Below are 22,209 nucleotides of genomic sequence, written 5' to 3' on the forward strand. Positions count from 1 at the left end.
TCAGGCCTCACAGTGACCCGATAAATAGCTCAGAACAGCGTTTCATTTATCGTTTTTTTTTTTTCACTCATTTTCTCCACATTTTTTAAAACTTATTTGCTTGAAGACTCGCAGCAGACCCTGAACGCACCGCGGGGCCCGCTAATGAGGCTTTGTGCCTTTGTACAGCTGATTACTGTAGTCCATATCAGGCTTCGGCCAAGTTGAAAGAACGACGACTAAATCACAATGGTTCGTTTAATACAAAGTCATGTCCATAATCATGTTTAAACCTGAAGGGGCCGGAATAGAAGTTAGGTTTTACGTTTTCTTGCCATTTCTACACATGAAACCGCTTTCTTCCTTGTTTTTTTACACAGTTGGTTGATGGGCAAATTTCTTATCCAGTTTGGTTTGAGAAGAGAGCAGAATAAGTTTCATTTTACTGTACAAAATTGTCAAACTCTTCCACAGGATTTAACATGATAGCAATAACCTCATTGGGTTGTCTTTATGACTTTAGTTCACAACAAACATGAACATTTTCTAGAAAACATTAACACTTGACCTGCTAACTGGTTAGCATGAGCTAGCGAGGCTAGCTAAGCTCCGCATTCACACTGGAATCAAACAGCTGGTCATGAAGTCAACATTGACGGACGTTGTTCTGCCTAAAACAACAAAAAATCCACTTTTGACTTTAATATTGTTGAGTAACGCAGGCCGAATTATTATTTTCAACCTACCCGTATTCAGGTAGATTAGGGTCTTCAAACCCAGTAGCTGCGTTTCTATTACAAATGTGCGCAAAACTGTCAATATTATGCTAACATCGACAAATAATTTCGCAATCGGTTGCTTCTATTTAATAAGAAACGCAATTAAAATCACTTACGTTTTTTCACGTGATAAGTTATTTTAAACCATCTTTTGGAAAAAGAAAAAAAAAAGTCTCGGGCCATTACTTTAGGAAGTGACTATATGAGATCAGATAGTCCTGACAAAACTTTAAGACCTGTAAATGAGTAATGTAAATAAGACCAACACCATGTAATTATTAGAATTCTTCTCAATATTCTAGTTTACCACAAAGCACCCGATTGTGATTCAAATCTACATGTGTCCAAGTCCACAGCTCAAACTTCAGCAGAACAAATCTCATTAAAAACAATACTTTAGCACCCAGAGGGGCTCGTGGTTGAGGGTGACCGCAAATCCAGCCCACATCATTAGTCACCACCACCATGCTCGACAGTTGAAAAACGAGAAAAACTGCAGATGTAAATAAATTTTGTTTCTTTGTTTATTGACGCATAAAACATCCTTCAAACAATAAACCCATTTCAAGGGAAGGTCTCTGTACAACGCTTACTAAGCTGTTTATTTATATAGAAAACATAAGGGGGGCCGGGCTTAAAAATCACAGGGCTCCCCTCAAATTTAATGGCAGGTACTCTAGAGAAAAATTACAGCATTCCATCAACAAATATTTTCAAGCAATAAATATGAATTTATAAATAGTGTAAATTTACATCCAAATAAAAAAAAAAAAAGAAAAAGGAAAAAAGAAATTAAAGTTCACTCTAGTTTGTGTGCAACCCTTTTTTTCCTGTGACTTGGCTGGTTGTAAATCAGATTCTCTTCCTCCACGTTAAGAAAGTCAAGAAGTATCGAGGGTGAGTAGGAGAGCAGAAACAAAACGTGTCACATTTCACATTACATGTATGTTGGTTTTCCTGACCGAGGAGGTGTCTGATGTAGTAAAAGGCTAACCACACACACACACACACACACACACACACACACACACACAGAGCTCTGGTGTCAGCCCGCAACAGAATAAAAAACAAACAAAAAAAAACAGTAAAAACAAACAAACAAAAAAAAACAATCAGATCAGTAGTCTCTGGTGACCAGGTTGATGGTTCGAACAGAATATGTACAAAACTTTATGCTATTATTGTTATTTTCATTTGATGAGTTGTGGCGAAGTCCAGATGGGCCAAGCAGTAGAACAGTCTGGTCGTGACGATGGGAGGAGCTGCCGTCCCCCAACCCAATCCCTCCAGTCCACCAGGGGGAGGCACACCGCTCGGGGCAGGTTGCATAGACACACAGCTTTCACACAGCTGCCTTATGGGATAGCTACAGGACGCAGTCGGAGGGACTGCCGCCTTTCTTCCTGAATATCAGAAAAAGAAAAAAAAAGAAAGGGGGAAGAAGGAAGGGAAGGGGGGTTCTGAGAGTTTCCACTGAGGTCCATTATGGTTCTGTAATGTTCTCAGAAGAAGAAGATGATGATGACTCCATCAAGAGGAGGAAGGCAGAGGGCTGGCCTGTGAAGAGCAAATGATACGATCAGTTTGGATCGAACCGGTTTGACCCGACAGAGGTCAGAGTTCATGCTCAAATAAACAGACCGAGTTACAAAACTAGGGCTGTAAAACAATTTAACATTTTAATTTGATTAATCGGTGGGTTGCTGTGAAATAATGAACATGGGAAATCATTTCTCATGACTGATTCTTTTGTATTTTTCATTGTTTCTGTATTTGTTCACAGCAGTTTAGTGTTGCTTTAGTCGTGAATATGCATGTAAAACGAGGCTTTGCGGCACTGACACATGACGCTGAAAATTTACAGAAACGCATGTCATTTATGGTTACATTTCTTTTAATGCAGTGTTAATATTGACAGCTCCACAGTGGAGCTGGCTGCTCACCAGTGTGAACTGGTCGTAAACCTGCATCAGGTCCTCGATCTTGTACTGCTCCAGAACCACGAAGCTGTCCAGGTCAGCGCTGGCCCGCCTGGCGCAGTCCTGGCACTGAACCACGTATGTCTTCCTGCTGTTGCTCTCGCTGCTCACAAACAGCAGGTCGAACACCTCCACCTGGTACGGGAGCAGAGGGGAGAGCAGAACCGTTAAAGCGCCCACTCCCATCCTGAACCTCAGCAGAGACCCGCCCGCTTACTTCACAGATGCTGCAGTAGTGGGCCGGCTCACTGTGGGTCCGGCCGTGCCACACCAGCTCCTTCCCTGCAGCCTGCAGCATCTCCCTCTGCATCTGAACTTGCTTCAGCGTCCGCAGCAGGCAGTACCTAACACACACACACACACACACACACACACACACACACACACACACACACAGTAGCCCACAAAGGGTTCAGGGTCAACCCCAACAAAGCGGCTGAGCTGAGCTAAACTAACACAGTCGGGCCTCACTTGATCATCTCGAAGAGCTTGTGGTCCGACACTTTGATGTTCCTCGCCATGTTCCAGGAGAGGTGGATCATGGGAACGATGGACTTGACGCTCTGCAGCTTGTTCCACTCGTAGCGCTCCACTGCCAGCTTGTACTGATGGGCTGGAGACAGAATACAGGGCAGAAAAAACTCAATGTGTGGCCCTTCAGGGAGAGGAGATCCCCTCGGCGCTTCTCCACAGGACAGAAAGCTTCTGCACACCTCTGGGAAAATGAGTTTTTTCCCCTCCACACTTTTCCTGCAGGAAAATTCAAGCCCTTTTCCAGGGTTTCTGCAGGTTTCAGCAAATAAAATGTAAGACTTTTTAAGACCTACTTAATGCCTCCCATAATGAAATTTAAGACTGGAGAAACCAAATATAGGGGACGGCTGAGGGATTTTGCTGTATTAGAATCAAGAGTGGCAAAACACAAAAACTTCTGGGATGCGTTTGTAACAGCCGTAGCATCAATGTTACAGTCTGAATGTACCTACTGCCATATGGGGCTAGGTGCATTCAGAAATTAGCCAGTGGCAAAGACTGACATCATCCAGTCAGGTGGATGATGACCCTCTATTCACTATAAGGGTGCATTCACACCAGCCCTGTTTAGTCCACTTCAATCGAACTCCAGTTCCTTTGGGGAGTTGGGGATGCATAATCAGTCAAAAGAAGAAAACTCTTTTGCCCGATTCAGTTTGGCCTAGGAAACAGTTTGGTTGAAGTGAAAAATGTTCCCGTTAACATGCCAACGTGAAAATCGATTTGTTTGGCACAATGCAGCTGAAAACGCCAACAAATGCTGCAAATTTGGCCTCCAATCAAACAGAGTCTACCGGACTATCCGGTGTGTAAACACCTTTAGCGTCCTCTCTGACCCACCTGTGAGGGGTCCCACGTTCCAGGCGATGTTGTTGCACCAGCCGATGGCCTGGACCCAGTGAACGGTGCCGGTGTTGAGCCACACCAGGTCCCCGGGCCTCTGGATGAAGCGGTACACTGGAACGTTGTTCTCGTACAGGTCCTCCAGGTTGGGCCACCAGGAGCCCATCAAGAAGTTGATGTTGTTCCTGTCAGAAACCACACAATCAGCCGCCACGACCCACTTTGGGCTCAATCAGATCCGTTTCAAAGTTGACGTACTTTTCACAGAAGTCATTGATGACGCCCCAGTAGGACTCGGGCACAGCGAACCACTCACAGTCGCCAGGACCAATGTTGATGTTGACCGAGCAGAAGTTGTTGTTCTCTTGGTGACCTGTGTGACAAACTAGGATTACTAAAGGCTTCGGGAGGACAACCAAAGACTCGGGCCTCGGGCGTGCCCTGGTTCTACCTGGAGTCCGGCTCCCTGGCACCTTCATGTACAGCTGGACGGTGTTCATGCCCAGGATGGTGTGGCCCACATGGCTCAGCAGGTTTCCGGCTGACACCACCCTGGCGAAGGCCGGCAGCTTGGTCAGCTCCTGCAGCTGCTGCTTCCACCTGCAACCAGCCCACTGTTAGACACAGGCTGCTGAGAGACCAAAGAGTGATGAGAAGGGTTTGCTCACTTTTTGTCGTCAGAGAGGTCGATGTTGGTGCCAAACTTTATGTGCTTTAGAGGGCCTTTCCTTCGCCGGATCCCACTAGAGAACAATGGAACGGTGTCATTTCCACCAGCGGGACAAAATACTGAACAGAGAACCTCAACTCAACTTGATTGGCCATTTTCCTAATTAGTACCACAGTGAAACCAGACAGAGGTCAAGCACCACTCTTCAGTGTGGATGTTACCGAGTGAGAAAGGATTAGCCATGATTCACAAACCGTCAGGCAATGCTCTCATTAGCCAGAAGCTATTGCTGTTTGGGGAAGAACAGCATGGAAAAGTTTGGGACCCCCTGGTTTAGACCAGGTTATAAGTCAGTTTCTGCCCCGACATGCTGTATTATAACTAGTCTGTCTTTCTCAGTGTTCTCTATACGTCCAACATTATGTACATTTTGTAAATGTGATCCGACTCAGTTGCACATCCCTTGGATCGTAAATCATATATTCTCATTTCTAATAGCTGCACAGTATTTTCTGTTATAGTCTTATACAGTACATTATTACCATAGTTAATATTGATTTCTATATATTGTTAACACTAAGAACTTTTTATATCCGTTACGCCTGAACTTCCCCTTTATGGAACAACAGAGGCCGTTTCTATTGTTCTAACATATTCTATTGTAATGCGTCTGTTACAGCTCAGGAAGACTGTAATTTTTTTTTTTTACCTCCAGCGGCTGGTTGCACCAGGAGGAAGAAATGACCCACCTGTCTGAGGAAGCTGCCTCTGCTTCCACCTCTTTCTTCTTCTCGTTCTCCTCCTGCCAGGAAAAGATTCCACCAGCTTAAAACGGCAGAGTTTAGGATCTAAAGGTGATGAGGGTGTGCTGTGAGGCTGATCCGCCCACTGACCCGCAGCGACTCCTGGAAGGACGAGGCCTGGTACTGGGCGTACTTCAGGATGGTGGTGTGGGAGCGGCTGCTCTCGCAGCGCCACATCTTCCTGCTCCCGCTCGGGTCCCAGTTCTCGTCGGTGGGCTGAGCCAGCTGGGTCCGCACCTCCACCAGGTGCTCGGGGTTGGCCTCCACCAGCGTCTTTGTGGAGAACAGGCCCAGGTCTGCGTGTGGGTGAACGCAAAAGATTGAGAAAAGCTCGTTATTGGAAGCAGCGTCATTTCAGCACTCCGTCCCCAGTTTGTTGGTCTTTTATTTGTTAACACTGTAATGACAATCATGTGCTCAAGTTTCCATGGGGATGTTTTGTGTTAAGTTGTCACATAAAATCACAAGAAAATAAAACTAATGCTAAAGTGTGTGGCTGTAATGTGACAGAAAGTGAAAGAAGGGAACAAAAAAAATCTTTAAACAAGCAGGATTGAGAAGTGTGCACTAATATAATCCTCCAGCAGGTGGTGCTGCTGTTGCACATGTCAAAGCCACCCATAGAAAACGGCCCCAGTTAGCTGTGGCACAGGGTTTCCCACAGCGAAATTCAAGCTTTTTCAAGGCAAGTCTGCAAACTTTTACAGCACAATAAATAAATAAATAAATAAATAAATAAGAACTGAAAAAAAGTTGTGTTAATAATGCCTTGTGATATTATTCAACATAGCAGCCACAAAGTAATATGAAGTATTACAAAATGTTATATTTTGAAATCTTTCATGCGTACTCCTTACACACTTGACTGGCCTGAGAACAAAACACCAACTTAACAAAAGAAAATCCCATAAAAACGTATAAAAGATAACCTTTTGAACCGTTAGGAATAACATATTCATTACATTAAGGTACATGACTTTCCTGCTCAAATTAATGCCTAAATGTACAAAGTAACTTGCACAGAAAACATTTACAAAGTTCTCACTAAGCTTTCTGGTATTTGGAAAACAGAAGTAATTTTGGTGATTCTGACTAACCAACAACAAGAGACGTTTAGTCTCATTTCACTTCAGAAGAGAGAAAAAAAAATATTTGAAAAGACAAACTTGTATTATTATACCATTGTCAATATAGTACTTGAAAATTGTCTCAAAGCAACAATATTATTGCTTATTGCGATAAATTCTGGGACAATTTTTCATCCGGTCTAAGTATGCCATCATGACGGACCTGGTTTCAACTGTAAATAACGTTTTCCAAATTTAGGTTTTCAAACAAATGTTAGATTGCACTTTATTACAAAACTGTGCAGTGTAAATATCAAGCACTTTCAAGGAGTTTATACAGAAATCAAGCACTTTCCAAATCTTAAACACTGAACTGTGTTTGGCAACGCTAGTGAGTAACGGTTGAAACAGGAAGTGAGTGTCTTACCCAGCTTGAGGGCCCCAGCCAGGCCCCTGATGACGGTTACTGGGTTGGCAGGGTTGGTGCAGAACTGGTGGAGGGGGGGGAAGAAAGCGTCCCTCTTGTTCTCCAGCTGTAGAGGCAGAAAGCAGACAGCAGGGGGCGTCAGAGTGACCGTTACTCTCCACACTGAGACATGAGGAACCCTCCTCCAATAAGGTGGATGGACGCACGTAAATACTGGGCGTCGGCGGGTTGAGCTTGTCCTTTGGCAGTGGGGGTGAGGGTGGGCCGGGCGGGCGCGGCGGGGGGCAACGGTCCAGGAGGATGCTGCTGGTCGACAGGCCGTTCTTCCCCAGGTTCCTGCAGACAGTGGGGAGACGTCAGGGCTAAAAAAAACCCAAAAACACCAAAACTCACAAGAAACCAGGCAGCAGAGCGAGGCTGCAACACCAATCCAGCTGAAGAACGTGTGTGATAGTGATAAGTGGTGCTGTGAGGATGCAGCACCACTCTGCCACTAGGTGGGGGTGTAGGTCATGTTTCCTGTGGGTGTGATTCAGTGGAAGCTGGAGTCATAAATGAAAACACTGACATGGAATAAAAGAGGTAGAGGAGAAGATGAAGGTTGGAATGGACAGCATGTCTGACCGGGATGAGAGTCCAGCATGATGGATGGCTTACGCTTATATACACACACACACACACACACACACACACACACACACACACACACACTTCTACCCATCTTAGGACTTTACGCCGACTCCCATTCATTTTACCTGCATGTAAGCCAAACTAAGACATTTTCCTTAACCCTCACCATTACTACCATACATCTGATCCTGACCATTATCCATGTCCAACCCTTCACACAAGGGCTGAAATGATTAATCGGGTTAATCATAACTAATCGATTATTAAAATGATCAACTAATTTAGTAGTCGATTAAGTATTAGCTGGATTCAACAGACCAAAAAAATGTACATTTACAAAAAAAAAAATCTATATCTTATCCTAACTAAAACTTAATTCACGAGAGCTGAAACAACTAATTAAATTAATTGTAATTAATCAATATTTGAAATAGTTGTTAGCTAATTCAATAATTGTTCATTAACTGGAGATATTGTGCTGAAAAAAAGGAAGCTTGCTGAAAGAAAAAAAAAACATCACATTGTACAAAAAGTATGTGCATTTCAATTTCAACTAAAAAAAAAAAAAAAAAACAACCTTTGCCTGTAAATATGTTTTAGCCAAACAGTGACTTTGTTGTAGCAGTTCAGATTTACTAAAAGAATGCAGTTATTGAATTTTAGGAAATACAATGTTTATTTTCTTATTTGAAGAAAATTTGTTTATTTGTATCTTTCAAAGTATTTCTAATATTGTATAAAAAAAGGCTTAAATTAAAAATCTGTCAGAATTTTTCATATTATTCCTCCGAATAATCCATAGATTAATCGATTACTAGAATAATCGTTAGTTGCAGCCCAAACTCACACCTCAACTCTGAAGCTGAACCCTGACCCTAAAAAACACGGGAACCAAAGTGCAGTTCTAATACGGTGACCTCCAAGGCCCGCTGGTCTTCACAAGTTTAGTAAACATGCTAGAAATGGTGCCAAGAAGAATAGCTGAACAAGAACACACTCACACAGGAGTGCATAAAGAGGCGGGGGTGAAAGCCAGACGTTTAAATCGACTCCAAGAGCCACAAAAATAAATCCAACCTCAGTCCTCAGATCTCTGCTTTCACACCGGAGAGGATTCACGGTTCTGCTAACAAGACCTGAACACGGCGTCTACCGGGCCGCAGCTGAAGGCCGTTACGCAACAGCTCACTTCCCACCATCCCACCAGAGCGTGTTGATGCTTTTCCAGGGGAAACACGCAATGTAGAAACCTGCATCTGATCCCGCAGGACCAAACAACGTTCTGACCCAAACTTGAGTTCTAATGGAGAACGGCTGAGGAGGAAGACCAAAGAGCCTCAGAGAAAACCCCGGTGGTCAGACTGACCCGTTCTGAACATGCCACAACTAAACAATGCCTTCTGCTTCGTGTGTGAAACCATTTCAAAACAAATTGTAATTTTAGAACAAGAAAGAACAATAAATTTAGGTAGACTGTAATCAATTAAACATGAATCGATGTAAAATGCTGAAGACAGTTTATCATCTTTGAAGCCGCATCAAGGTGCTGCTTTATTCCTCATTTACAAAACTGCCTCTGCTGATGGGTAATTCAACCAGTAATCACTGTTGATCAATTATCTGATGGCAACTCATAATTATAAATCAGAGCCTGTGTAAAATATGGAAGCAGATTACTAAGGATAACTACCATCTCTGCACCAAAAACAGCAGCAGTCAGCCAGCTGTGTGCAATGGGTCAACTTCATTACTAGTGAGAAATGTTGAAGGATAAACCAGGGTTTCTGCTCTAATTTAAAAGACCATTTTAAGGCCGTTATGAAAGAAAGTTCAGACGTCGATCATGAAAGACATTTTTGTTCCTTACATTGAAGTAAAGCGTTGGAGAAATCGCGATGCACCAAATGCTGCTCTCAGATCAGTGCCAGCAGTGGTAACAGTTTTCTGGGGGGTTTTAGTCGCAGCAGGGGAGGAAAGCTGATGTTTCTGGGGTCTGCTTGAGGCTCTTGGCAGCGGCTCTGCAACATTAACTCCAACTGTGCCGAGTGTTGTCGCACAGAATGCACCCAACACCATACAGCTTGGTAACAGAAGTCAGTCAATGGCAAACACCAACGCTGTCCAGTCAACACGCAATATATTTGCACTTAACCCTTCATGGATGCAAAAAAAAAAAAAGCTAATTAGCAAGCAAGGGTATGTCAATAGCACAAAAAAGCTAACCAGCATAACGGCAGCATAAAAAGCTAGCTAGCAAGTTTATACTAGCAGCTAGTTCAGTGTTTCTCAACCCTGGTCCTCACTGCCCCCCTGCTCTGCATGTTTTAGATGTGCCTCTATTCCAGAGCAGCTGATTCAAATGAATGCATGACCATCAAGTATTGCAGAAGCCTGTAAATCACCCAGAGATACAATTCAAGTGTGTAGCAGAAGGGAAACACCTAAAACATGCAGGACAGGGGGGCGGTGAGGACCAGGGTTGAGAAACACTGAGCTAGTTAGCGGTAGCATCAACTGCCTAGAGCAGAACATCAGATGTCTGCATGCAACTCGAATCTTTGACAGAAAAGTCACTACATGTGACTCTACGAGTCAATAGTCCTGCTACAACAGACGTGAGTGACATATCTGAGGCCAACGTACATAATTGTCATTCAAGACATTTTAAAGTCTTAATTTTATATATGCAAAATGAATATCCTTTAAGGGTGTGTGGACACCCAGTAAAACTGCATGGAGTTTGTTTATTTGCCGTCACTGGACACCAGAGACACGACAGGAGACGCTTGTCAATCTGTAGAGCTGCAGAAAGGAATTATTTTTGATGTTTCAAGGTAAACTCAGACGTTTCCAGAGCAGAGAGGATGAAAGCAGCTCCTGACCTGCAGGCTTTCAGCACATCACTGGAGCTGGGGTAGATGGAGACCGACGACCATGGAGCCAGCCCAGCAGGCAGCGTCTTTCTCTGCGGGCTCCGGGAGTCCTCTGGGCTCTTCCCGTTGAGCGTGGGCCCCTGGCTGTTGGATGGGCTGTTGAGGCAGGAGGGGCCGCCGACGGTGTGGGGGTCCACCGAGCACGGCGAGGGTGTCGGGGCGACCGACAGCGGGGAGGAAGCCGCCGAGTGCTCCGGCTTGGCGTGGAGAGCTGGGAGGACGTGGTTTATTTTCTCTGAGGAAGACCCTCCGTGGTTACCATCGTCGTGGTTACTGGTAGCGTTGGCTTTTCCCTTTACAAAGGCTGAGAGTTGAGGATTGTCTGAAGTGAGCGTTGCACCAGCGGCCGGGGATGCGGGCTGCGGCGGGCTGGCGGAGCGCTCCTGCACCCGCGGCTGGACGTGATTAGTCAGTCCTTGCCGGGAGGCGGAGCCAGGGCTGCGGGGCGCTCCTCCATGATGCCCGCCGGCCGCCTCGGGACCTGGCATCGGAACGGCAGCGGGGACGGTGCTGCCGGTTTTGCCCCCGGAAGGTGCCGCCGTCGCATCTTTGGTGTGTACCCCTGAGGTAGTAGCGGAGTGGGGAGGCGAAGACAAGTGGTTGGGCGTGGTCTGGGGGGAGGTGGGGGACAGGGAGGAGGCTGAGGAGGAGGCAGTGCAGGGCCCGGAGCAGAGTCCAACCTGATTCAGAATGCCGGAGGAGGAGAAGGAGGTCTGAGACGGGGAGGAAGAGGAGGAGAAAGAGGGTTCTCCATCAGGACCTGCCGGATGGGAACCTGGACCTTTTAGAAGCCCCTGTTGGGAAAACAAACCAGAATCAGAACCCAGAAAACAGATCCATGTTTATGAGTGAGTAGATCTAGTAATATCTAGATCCATAAGGACAGATCTATTCAGTCCAACTCTATGCTTTATGCTCTGATCGACATAGTGCTTTATTATTTATTTTACATTATATTCAGAATTCCTGATTTTGTTACACATCTAACTAAAGTAGCCCAGCAGTTAAAGTTGTGTTGTTTTTACATGTTTAACCAAGCTTGTTAAGCTATTTGTGTATTTAAGTGTCTTTACTGGTGCAGAATTATCAAAGAAATTTGTACTTTAGAACATTTAGGTCTGTGTTTAGAAAAAATATTTTTCAAGGAGCAGTATTATGTATTTCAGGGATTTAGTGCCATTTTATAACACAATCAAGTAACTGTTAGCTTTATTTCTAAAAATGCTACATATGTCAAGTATGACTTTAATTTAGCATCTTGAAATTGGGCCTCTGTCTCTTTAAGAAGCTCCTGCTCTTTCTGAAACTCTGCCTTCAGGAAGTCATCACAACATGGCTCTTCTATTAACCCTTTAACAACATTTTCACCAGCGTTGAACTGAGAAGTATCTCGTATAATGAGATCAGCAGATGTGTAGCTCCACCAGGTGTTTGCTAATTACTGCTGGCTAGTCTGAAGGAGCTGAGTGACGAAGGGTTGCTCTGTGAGGCTGAAGCTTGGAAACTTCAGCGCCAAGGAGGTATGTTTTTGATGAGGGAATAAAGTCATAACATGATGCAAAGCTCAGAAGAAGTCATTTTTTTGTATAATCCAACTTCTTTAAGTCAATTCACTGCTGTTTTTCTGTATTGGACTGGAATCAGCCGATACATGGCCTCTGATATTGGTATCCAAAGTGAAAGAAATGGATCGGTGCAGGAAGCGGTGCGGTACCTGAGTGGTAGTGTTGCGTGGTTGGCTCCTCCAGGTCTCGTCTGCGTGACTGGGACTGGTGTTAGTGCTGCTGCTGGTGGTGCTGGGCTGACTGGTGGCGGTGCAGGTGTGAGGTAGAGAGTTCTGCTGCGGGTAAGGCACGTTTCCGTTGCTCGCGCCACCACCGCTGCCCAGCCCCGCCCTGGCGTTTTTAAGGTCCAGGTGTCCTGGCAGACCCGCCGAAGGACTTGAACAGGATCCGTTGGCTGTGGGCTGGGGGGTGAGGGGGGGTCGACCGGCTGCGTGATTGATAGGAGAGGAGTGGGAGAGTCCCGGGTTGTGAGGGGGGTCCGCTGATGGGCCGTTGGGGAGGCCGGACCGCGGCTGGCCGCCTGCTGCTGCTGCAGCCTGCTGCCTCATCTGAAGCACAGCAGAAGAAGAACACTCCAGCTCTGAAGCTAAACACACATTTAGCGGGTCTTTAATGGAAAAGTCAAACCCACCTGCTGCTGATGCTGCTGCATGAGGGAGAACTGGTTCTCCAGCTGCTCCAGCATGTGCTGCCGGGGGGGCGTGAGGCTGGCCCGGTTGCTCCGTAAATGATCCAACAGCTGCAAGTTACACAACACTGTTCAGTGAACTCAGCACAAGATCAGCAGTTTTAATTGGAGTCAAAAAAAAAAAAAAAAACCCGGGTTTGCTTGATTGGTTTTCATTTTGAGGAACGTTTTTATGATTTATTTAGACACGTTGCATGTTGTTGTTCACATCCGCAGATTTTGCATGTGCTCACAACGCTGGAGACGATTCCTTTACTTTCCATCCAGAGCCGCGCTGCCGCGGTACAACAATTCCATTAACTAAATGAAACCTGGAGACGGAGCCGTTATTAATTTAGTCCAGAGCGTCACAGCAAAGGGCAAATGACGCAGAAAAACTGTTGAACAAATCAAACCCACTTAATCTTTTTCATCGCTCTGTCGGTTATGCCACACACACACGCTGGAGGATGGGAAATTGCATGCATGGCGCGACGTTGCAACGTGTCTATAAGTTAGAATATATATGTGCATATATACATTATAATAAATTTTTGATAAATCAACGCTAAGTGTACAAATCTTTCATCTCTTAATAAAGTGTAAAGACTGCAGATTTTGCATGGGTAATGTCTGTCCTTTTTCCATCAAACACTTCAACATTTTTCATATTGCCAATTAAAATGCAGCTGAAGTGATTTCCGTGGGGTTTTTGTCCCCCTAATTTTTGGCGCTGAAGATGAGAATTTTTCGGAGCAGAGGAACAGCTCGGTCATGATCTTTTGCAACAGAACTAATAAACCCCAATTCACTTCAACAGGAAACACCAGACGCTCTTAAATGTTGAGAAGTTTGCCTACCTGGATCTTCTGTGGCGTCAGATACCAGCCGGGGACCTGCTGCTGATTGGATCCGTTTGCCAACGAGTCGGCGGCACCCTGAGGATGACACAAAAACAACCCTGTGTGAGCTCTCCTTCTCAAGCCCCGCCCCTTCAGCTGCGATGACCCCTCCCCTCCGGGCTCTGCAGTACCTTGACCTGGCTGGCGGTGCGTTTCTTTTTAGCAGGACTGGCCAGCGGGTCGGTGTGGCTGCTGGTGGACGGGCCTCCCTCCCCTTTACAAGCCTGTGGATCCAGCAGAGACACTGCTTCAGAGGACGGACAGCAGTCAGAGCAGAAACAACCCACAAGCTCAAACAGGCTTTAAACTTTTCTGCATGGACACTGAAAGACGACAGTGTTACAACATCTACATGCACATGGATTTTAAAACAATTCAATCCCACAAAACTCCCGGATCCTAATGGGTTGTGGCCAGAAAATAAAGCTGAGTTGTTCTGATTTACTGTTTGGTGTTTATAACCTCTCAGTCTCCTGGAAAGTCTTTCTGCCGTTAAGAGGTAATGTGGTTTTAATATTAATGACTTTTAATAACTTTGGCTAAAAATTGGTTGTCTCCAGGTTTCAGCAAGTCAAATTTAAGACTTTCAAGTCCGTTTTAAATGCCACCTTAGATGAAATTTCAGACAGAAACTCTAAATACAAGGGTGGTTGGGGAAACTCGCTGCATTATAACCAAGCAAAAACAGAACTTGGCTTAGTGCGCCCATGAAACTAGCAAGCTAGCTAGATTAGCAGCTACTTACCGGTAGCTTCAACTGCCTTGAGTTACACAATGCAGTAACATGTGCTAGTGCAGCTCCAACTTTTGACTGATAGAAAAGTCTCAAGAATTTTATTTATTCATTTATTTTATTTTACAAAATTTAAGGTCTGTGACTAACGTATTCAAGGGTGAATGAATTTAATATATTTTAAGGCCTTAATTTTAGCCACACAAATTTAAGACTTTTAAGGACTTTTTAAGGATGTGTGAACGCCCTGTTGAATTTCGACACAGAATGACAAGAAGAATACCAGTAATGGTTTTAAATCTAGTTTTCTTACATTTTTTGTTGCATAATTTTCTATTCTATAGTGGAAAAAAAATCTCTTCGCTAAATTTTGTTTAATTCATCAAAATGTAAATAAAATAGTAGTTCTTGAAAGATACATTTCTGAGAGTAGATATTTGTATATCATAAGGGATAGTGTATATTCATCAACGTAAGTGCATTAAAATCATGGACGTATACCAGCTTCAGCCACTAGGACTAATTTTCATCTGTAGCCCCCTGGCAGGTCGATGGTAAACAATTGGCATAAAATTTACAATAAAGTTGTAAGTTATATCTAAAATTGTAAATTGTCTTTTTTATTCTAAGCATCTTGTGACATTTGCGGCTGGAAACGAGTTTCATTTGGCTGGCCTAAGAGAAGAAATCCTCTTTCGGCTGTAGAGAAACAGAATTATAGAACCTTTTACATCTGTCACAAAAACAGACAAGCTGGGATGAATGATTGTCACTTTGCTGAAATAAATTCATGCATCCAAACCTTTACATGCAATGTCTTGCAAAAATAGTTTTATTACTCGCATTTTGTCGCAGAACATTAAAACTTTGATTTGGATTTTATGAGATAGACCAACAAAAGTAGCATAAATCTGAAATGGAAGGAGAATAATTATGGAAGAAGATGTTTTGGTCAGACAGACACCGCACCTTCTGACCCACATGAAAAAAAATGATAAAAACTGAGCAGGCATCACCCTGAACACGCCATCACAATGTAGGTTTTCCACAGTTCTTAAGGTTTATTTCTGCAATAGTTATATTGAATTTCCTCAAACTAGTAAAACATTTTTAGATTTTTTTTTTTTATTAGGTGGAAACATACGTGTATGCTTTTTGCTCTGTGTGGGGTCCCAGACAGATCACACCGACTCTGCGTGTGCTTTTATGAGAGCGTTTTTTTGCGCTGTTTCAGGAACTGACGATCTGGCGGGACACTCCCATTGTTTCCCCGTTATCTGACCATGACAACGGTCCCACAGTCTTAGGAATCACCTTAAGACTGGGTTGCAATGCTTGCAGACCCCTGTTTTAGATTAAGGTGGGCAGATGCGACAGCATGGCCTAGCTAAAGTACAGATAACTAGGTCACTTCACACGTATGGCTCTAAATGAGTTATCTGGCTAGATCGAGAGTAAAAATGTCTCTTTAGGTTGGAATGCTTGCAGACTGATGGTTTAGATTAGGGTGGGTTAATATGTTAGAATGGCCTAATTAAAGAACAGATCTACACCCAAATATTGAGATCCTTTCCAACCAACCTGACACAGTTTGAGATATTTTCCCAAGAACAATGATTGGCGATCTGAGCTTCTGTAAATCATGGACTCAGTGGGTCAATCCCATAAAATCCCAATAAAACAAATGGACATTTTAATGAGACAAAATGCTTTTTGCAAGGCACGCATGTCCAAGCATCTGAGTTTGCTGAATGAGTTGCAATGAGTGGACAAAAATTACAAGAAACGTGGGACAGGAATTGCTCTGCATGGAGAGTTAGCGACAATTCTAACAATCTGACATCTACTGCAAAAAAAAAAAAAAAACGGGGCCTCGCTCCGTCTCTTTCTGAATCTCACCTGCTGCGCCTGTGCTGTGTTCAAGGCCCCCTGCCTGGACGTGAGCTCGGCAGGAATGGGAAGGCTCCACGCCTCCTCAATACAAGGAAGCATTTTACTCTTATTCTGTAGACTACTTGGGTGAAGGTTACACAACTGAGCCTGGGAGGAGAAATTGTGTGAAAACAACAAACTTTAGAGCCTGAATTGGAAGTCGAAATACTCCAAAGAGGAGGGGGAAAAAAAAAAAAAAAATAGTCTTGCTCGCTAAAATAGCATCTCTACCTAGACATAAAAATAGGAGAAATGATTAATGTTGTGAATGTATGCTTTAAAAGTGAGAGAAAGACACATTAATATGAATCATTATTCATATCTATGTGTTCAAAGGCAAAAAAAAAAAAAGAAAAAAAAGCACAATATGCATTTTAAAAGCTGATTGCTTTGGCAATGCTGGGCAGTTATCACAGCACCTGAATGCACAGACACCAAAAAGTACTGTACGACATTAAACACAGCAGGCTGGAGGGGGCGGGGCATGGGGGAAATGAGGGCGGGGCTTCCACCTGCAGCAGTTTGATGCGTTGCGCGAGGGCGGCGGTGTTGAGGCACGCTTTGCTGCGCGTGGCGTTGATGTAGCACTTCATGGCGTCTTGCAGCTGGCCACAGGACTCGTACAGCGTGCCCAGGTCCATCCAGGCGGCGGCGTGGCTGTGGTCCAGCTGGACGGCACAGATGTAGGCCTGCAGGGCGTCCATGGGCTGGTTCTGCTGCTGGTACAGTACACTGCAAGCAGAGGGGACGGGGAGGGGACACGGTCCAGAACTTACTTTTTCTAACTACATCTCTTAATCGTCAAATGCCGTTACACTGTGTACTGGAGTTTGACTAGGCCGTTCAGGGTTCTGACCAGACCACCTGCATTCACATGCTTGCTGTGTTTTCTGTACATCTTGTGGAAAGCTGGAGTTTGCTTAGGGAGCTAAACACAAAGACAAGTTTGGTCCTCCCCATCTTCATTTCTCCATTGCTTTCCATTTCCACACATTCTGGTTCAAATTTAAAGGGTTTAATATTGTCACACAAAAGTTACTGTTCTGACTGGACGGAGCTAGCACTGTTGGACCTAGCATACGTCGTGCACTGCAGGGTAAACAACACGGCGATGTCCGTGTGACAATATTTTACTCGCATTTATAAAAATTAAACACCTTGCAGTATTTTTACTGTATAGTTCCAACATCTGAAATATCTCAAGCAAATAATATTATTGCAACTAATCATGGATCCCTTTAAAACATTTAATATTGTCCTTCCTCTTCATAATTCTGTGTATAAAACACAAAAGCTTTTGCAGGGGATTTTGTTTTTCACACAGCCAACTATAAAACCTTTATTATTCTTTCTGCTCTTTGTGGTTCCTGCTGCACCTGATTCCTCTCTCTAATGTGAGTCTTGCATCTTGTTCTACAGCCAGACTTGCTGACATGCTCTGCTCTTACCCTATGGAGCACCAGGTGTCAGCGCTGGCCTCAGACTTATCAATGGACTGGCGGTAGGAGATGAAGGCGTCCTGCACCTTCCCGATACTGGAGTAGCACCTGCCCGACAGAAAGCAAAGCCAACTCTAAATCATTGCATTTTAGGAAAACAACACACTTCATGACTCATGTCAGTCGGACAGAGATTGCCACAGCAAAAGACCATCAATCAATACCAGAGTAGTAAAGTGTTGTAATCTCCGAGGTTTAACGCTGAGCTGCATCTTAAGAACAGATTTGTTCCAAGACACAGGAATGACTGATGTTTCTGACACAATGTGTCCAGCCACCCAGGGACAAAAAGCTACTCGGCGACGACGACCTTCACTGGTTTCATCTGTCAAGTTGTCAAAGTAGCAATCACAAAATAAACACCAAGCCTGAAAACATAAAACTGTAACAGACTGGATGTTTGTGTTGGAAATCTATGAATATTTTTTTGGTGTTAAATCCTGATGCACCCATGGAAGCTGTTGTCAGTTGGTTGCTAAGGTGATGGAGCTGAGCGTAGGAGAATACGAATAGTTTAGAGTTGCTCTTCAATGGTTTTTCTGCATCGTTTTCCCTTTGCTGTGGCACACTGCACAACATCAATAACACTCCATCTCTAGGTTTCATTTGTGAACTGTTCTACCGCGGCAGCCCGGCTTTGGATGGCATGTAAAAGAATTGTGTTTATGCCCTCCAACATTGTCCGTATGTGTGAAATTTTCCGGATGTAAACAACCCGACTGTCGTGTGTATTCCCAACAGAAGCAGCTAACGTCAAAAAGCTTTAAGGCGTACCTGCCGAGAAGGTACCAGGACTGGCCGGAGTTGGGGTCTGCTTCTAAAGACTTCTGCAGACACTGGATGGCGTAGCAGCCCTTGGAGTCCTTCTCCCTCAGCTGCTCCACGGTGTGATGCATCCAGCCTAACGAGCAGCAGAGCAGATCAGCTGTTAGTCTTCAACAGCTCCTCTGAGCTGCAGTGGAACCTGGTACGGGCCGGAATGATGAGCCTCCATCCAGACAAAACGTGCACCGCTGTGGAGACGGCCGACTCCGCCCGGGCCCCCGTCCCCTTAAGGAGCTTAAGGACGGACAAAGCGAGGAAGGTGGCATTCTTCAAAAGGCTTCATTTGAAGCAGCCACAACACACACACACACACACACACACACACACACACACACACACACACACACACACAAAGCTGTAACAAGCCATTTACAACAAACAAGGTCGCTCTGGGAGACAGACCAAAGCAATCACAGCCCAACTCTTCTCCCCTCCACGTCCTCCTATACACCTGAAGCATGCTCCAATCGTCACCATGGAAACCCCCAGCAGGCAATGATTAGCAGTACTTAGTGAGTGTGGCAGTTGAAGCCTTGTTTTGATGCAGTAGCAGAGCAGGAGAAGCAGATTGGTTTGATTTGATGTGGTTTTATTGAGGAGCAGGACGATTTACTGGGGTAGCTGTAGATTTCAGCAAGTCAAATTTAAGACTCAAGACCTTTTTGATGCCACCTTTAATAATATTTAATGAAAAAAAAACTATAAATATAAGGGATGGTTGAGGGATCTGCTGTATTACAATAAAGCATAAATTGTGATATTTCTGGGCTCTGTTTGTGACTCTTGGCAGTAGCTATGTGCTCTCTACACCCTCAACTCCCACAATGCCTAGCCTTTCTTTTTTTGGCAACAGAAGTGAGCCAGTGGCAAAAACAAACCTTATCTAGCCAACTGATGCCAAATTTACTCTTAAATGTGGCAGTATTATGTATTTTACAGCCACATAGTTCCATTTTATAGCACAATCAAGTAGCTGTGCTGCCTTCAGTTGTCATAAAAATGCTGGCTACATCAAACATGAGGAAGTCACCACATCATCAGTCCTCTATTAAGTCTTTAACAACGTTTTTATAAACATTTCATTGAGAAGCAGCTCACAAAAATGATGGCGCTAGAGCTGTAGAGCCTAGCATACATCATCTACCCAGAATGCATTGCAGTGTAAAACAATATGGCAACAAAGCTGCAGTATGCAACCACAAAAACATTGACTTGTTAAAATTGTTACAATGTCATGACAGGATGAGACAGATAAACCATTCATCTCCTTCACTTCCTCCCTGAGCCAAGAGGAAGTGTCACAACCAATCAGAGCCAAGGGGAGGGTCTTGGTGCCTTCAATCACTCTGGTGTACTAATGGCAGTAACAACTTTCTGTTTATTCTTTACACTATTTATCTACCGTTATCGGTGGCCATGCTAACTAGCCTAGCACTGACAACAGGATATGTTGTGGGGATCCAGTTGCAGCAGAGCATAGAGCAGGGAGATTTCTACAACTATTAAAAAAATAAATATTTGTTATAATACACAAAAATCTTTCCTACAGTCTCAGTAACTTCTGTCCTCTAATACAACTGGACCAGTTTTACTAATAAAATTGTCCTCTAAAAAACACCATCTTCTCAAAGACCAAAACTTTATGCCTGAAGTACGCATGCGCACACACACACACACACACACACACACACACACACCTTTTATCGTTAAGGCAGGGGGATGGGAAACCAAAACAAACCAGGATAAGTTGCAGCACTTTTGCTACAACTTTGACCCATAGGAGGAAATAACAGACCAGGAGGAGCCACTTACCCAGCTGCTGCAGCGTGGTGGCCTTCACCTGAGCAGGAAGGTTTTCCATCTGCAGCAGACTCTCATACGCGTCTTTCGCCGCTCTGTGTTTCTTCTGTGGGACAGACAGATTGAGACGCAGAGGCAGTTAGAGGCAGACAGGAGACACGGCGTTTTATGGCCCTATCTGGACACAAAGACAGCAGTCGTCCTCACACTGCTAATGACCAGACAGGGCCACTAATTTAGAGGAAGGGGAGGAATAGTACAGGCCAGACGCCACAAGTCTGCCAGAGACAGACAGGACAAAAAAATGCATTAAAAAATGGTAATGGTTTTTCTAAAAAAAAAAATTATAATTTAGATTTAGAAAATATTTTTCAAACTGCCTTTTATTTCAGTCATCCTTCTGTGATTGATATGGATTTGGATTTTTAGGATCAGGCTACCAATTTTTTTTAATTGTTTAATTTCAAGAATATAGTACGGTGGCGTATTGGGGGCATTGAAAACGGGGGGGAAGCAGCTCATTTCTGCCAAATATAAATCAAATTTTGATATTGATCTGAAATATTCTAGAAAAATTTTTAGTCTTGAAAGTAAAAAGTTTTCAACTTTTTAAATTCAGTTAAAATTCTTGAAATTTTGATTAAAAAAAAACAGACTTGAAAATTTCAAGAATTGAACGTTTTATCCCAGCAAATTTACAAAACTGCCATCTGTCAGAGTGCAGATGAACCGATCTGAACCAAATAAACTTCAACAACTCCCACCAGCCTGTCTCTAATTCAAGTAAAGGTTTGAATTTACTGGACAAATATCTACAATATAGCTAAAGGAAAGGAAGCAGAATATACATGCAAGCAGTGAAGCCTAGAAAACAATTTATTATTAATAAGATCTTCAGAAATGTGCAGGTCAATTTGTAAGTGGGAGATATGATGGCTTATTGGGGCCACTGTAGGTAGAAAAAGAGTCCAAGAAACTCAAATTTTGAGGTTAAACTCAGACATTTTCCATAAGGAACGAGTAAATTCTCTAAGCTCAAAAAAATGTGATTTGCGAGGGGAGAAAAAATGGAAATTGTGAGGTTAATCCTGGACTTTTTCTTGAAACAGACATGGGAGTCTTCTGGGATCGAAAAGTCAAAAATATTCGACTTTACAAGCTGAGAAAACTTGCATGTTTTCTCTAGAGAATATGTGAAACTAATTTCAAAGTTTTGGATAATTTACAACTTGACTCAGACAGTTTTCTTATTTTCTCTAGAAAATATTTTAAATCCATCTTAAAATTTCTCATACTTTTAGTCTCACAAATTTGTGACTTTTGGAGCTCAGAAAAAGGAACAAAGAAAATTTGAGGTAAATCTCAGAAGTCAGAAATTTTCTATCTACAGTGGCTCTAATATGCCGTCACCAAGCAGGGAATCATTTCAAATGTGATCTGCTTACCTGGATTTCATACAAATGGGCGATGTGAAACTGAACTGGAAGAGAGAAAAAGAAGAAGAAATTAACCATGACGACAATCTGAGAGATTTCCCATCCACCCTGAGGACGTGCATTAAAACAGACTGCCAGCAGTATGGAGCGCAGATGGGCGGGGGGAGTTTAACACTCTCCAGTGTAATCATGTAATCTGAAATCAC

General features: G+C 43.7%; 1 protein-coding gene across 3 annotated transcripts in view; it reads right to left on the bottom strand.

Annotated features, from left to right (window-relative positions):
- Positions 1-1,260: 1,260 nt before the first annotated feature.
- Positions 1,261-22,209, bottom strand: part of kdm6a (lysine (K)-specific demethylase 6A) — a 45,147-nt gene continuing 24,198 nt past the window's right edge. For 2 of the 3 annotated variants that reach the window (XM_015030676.1, XM_015030679.1), the window contains 23 exons: positions 22,013-22,047; positions 20,580-20,673; positions 18,717-18,843; positions 17,892-17,990; positions 16,956-17,175; positions 16,411-16,551; positions 13,910-14,002; positions 13,737-13,814; positions 12,841-12,948; positions 12,359-12,757; positions 10,594-11,438; positions 7,288-7,417; positions 7,082-7,187; positions 5,678-5,883; positions 5,534-5,586; positions 4,783-4,857; positions 4,566-4,714; positions 4,373-4,487; positions 4,112-4,299; positions 3,209-3,350; positions 2,955-3,081; positions 2,702-2,872; positions 1,261-2,315 (listed from right to left, as the gene is read on the bottom strand). In XM_015030676.1, coding sequence (XP_014886162.1) covers positions 2,289-2,315; positions 2,702-2,872; positions 2,955-3,081; positions 3,209-3,350; positions 4,112-4,299; positions 4,373-4,487; positions 4,566-4,714; positions 4,783-4,857; positions 5,534-5,586; positions 5,678-5,883; positions 7,082-7,187; positions 7,288-7,417; positions 10,594-11,438; positions 12,359-12,757; positions 12,841-12,948; positions 13,737-13,814; positions 13,910-14,002; positions 16,411-16,551; positions 16,956-17,175; positions 17,892-17,990; positions 18,717-18,843; positions 20,580-20,673; positions 22,013-22,047 — 3,728 coding nt within the window. In that variant the 3' untranslated portion in view covers positions 1,261-2,288. The remainder of the gene's footprint in view (positions 2,316-2,701; positions 2,873-2,954; positions 3,082-3,208; positions 3,351-4,111; positions 4,300-4,372; positions 4,488-4,565; positions 4,715-4,782; positions 4,858-5,533; positions 5,587-5,677; positions 5,884-7,081; positions 7,188-7,287; positions 7,418-10,593; positions 11,439-12,358; positions 12,758-12,840; positions 12,949-13,736; positions 13,815-13,909; positions 14,003-16,410; positions 16,552-16,955; positions 17,176-17,891; positions 17,991-18,716; positions 18,844-20,579; positions 20,674-22,012; positions 22,048-22,209) is intronic. The other variant, XM_015030677.1, reaches the window with a different exon arrangement.

This window comes from Poecilia latipinna, unplaced genomic scaffold, assembly GCF_001443285.1.
Source record: "Poecilia latipinna isolate Pla-1442-1.1 unplaced genomic scaffold, P_latipinna-1.0 Scaffold189, whole genome shotgun sequence".
Classification (NCBI taxonomy): Eukaryota; Metazoa; Chordata; class Actinopteri; order Cyprinodontiformes; family Poeciliidae; genus Poecilia; species Poecilia latipinna.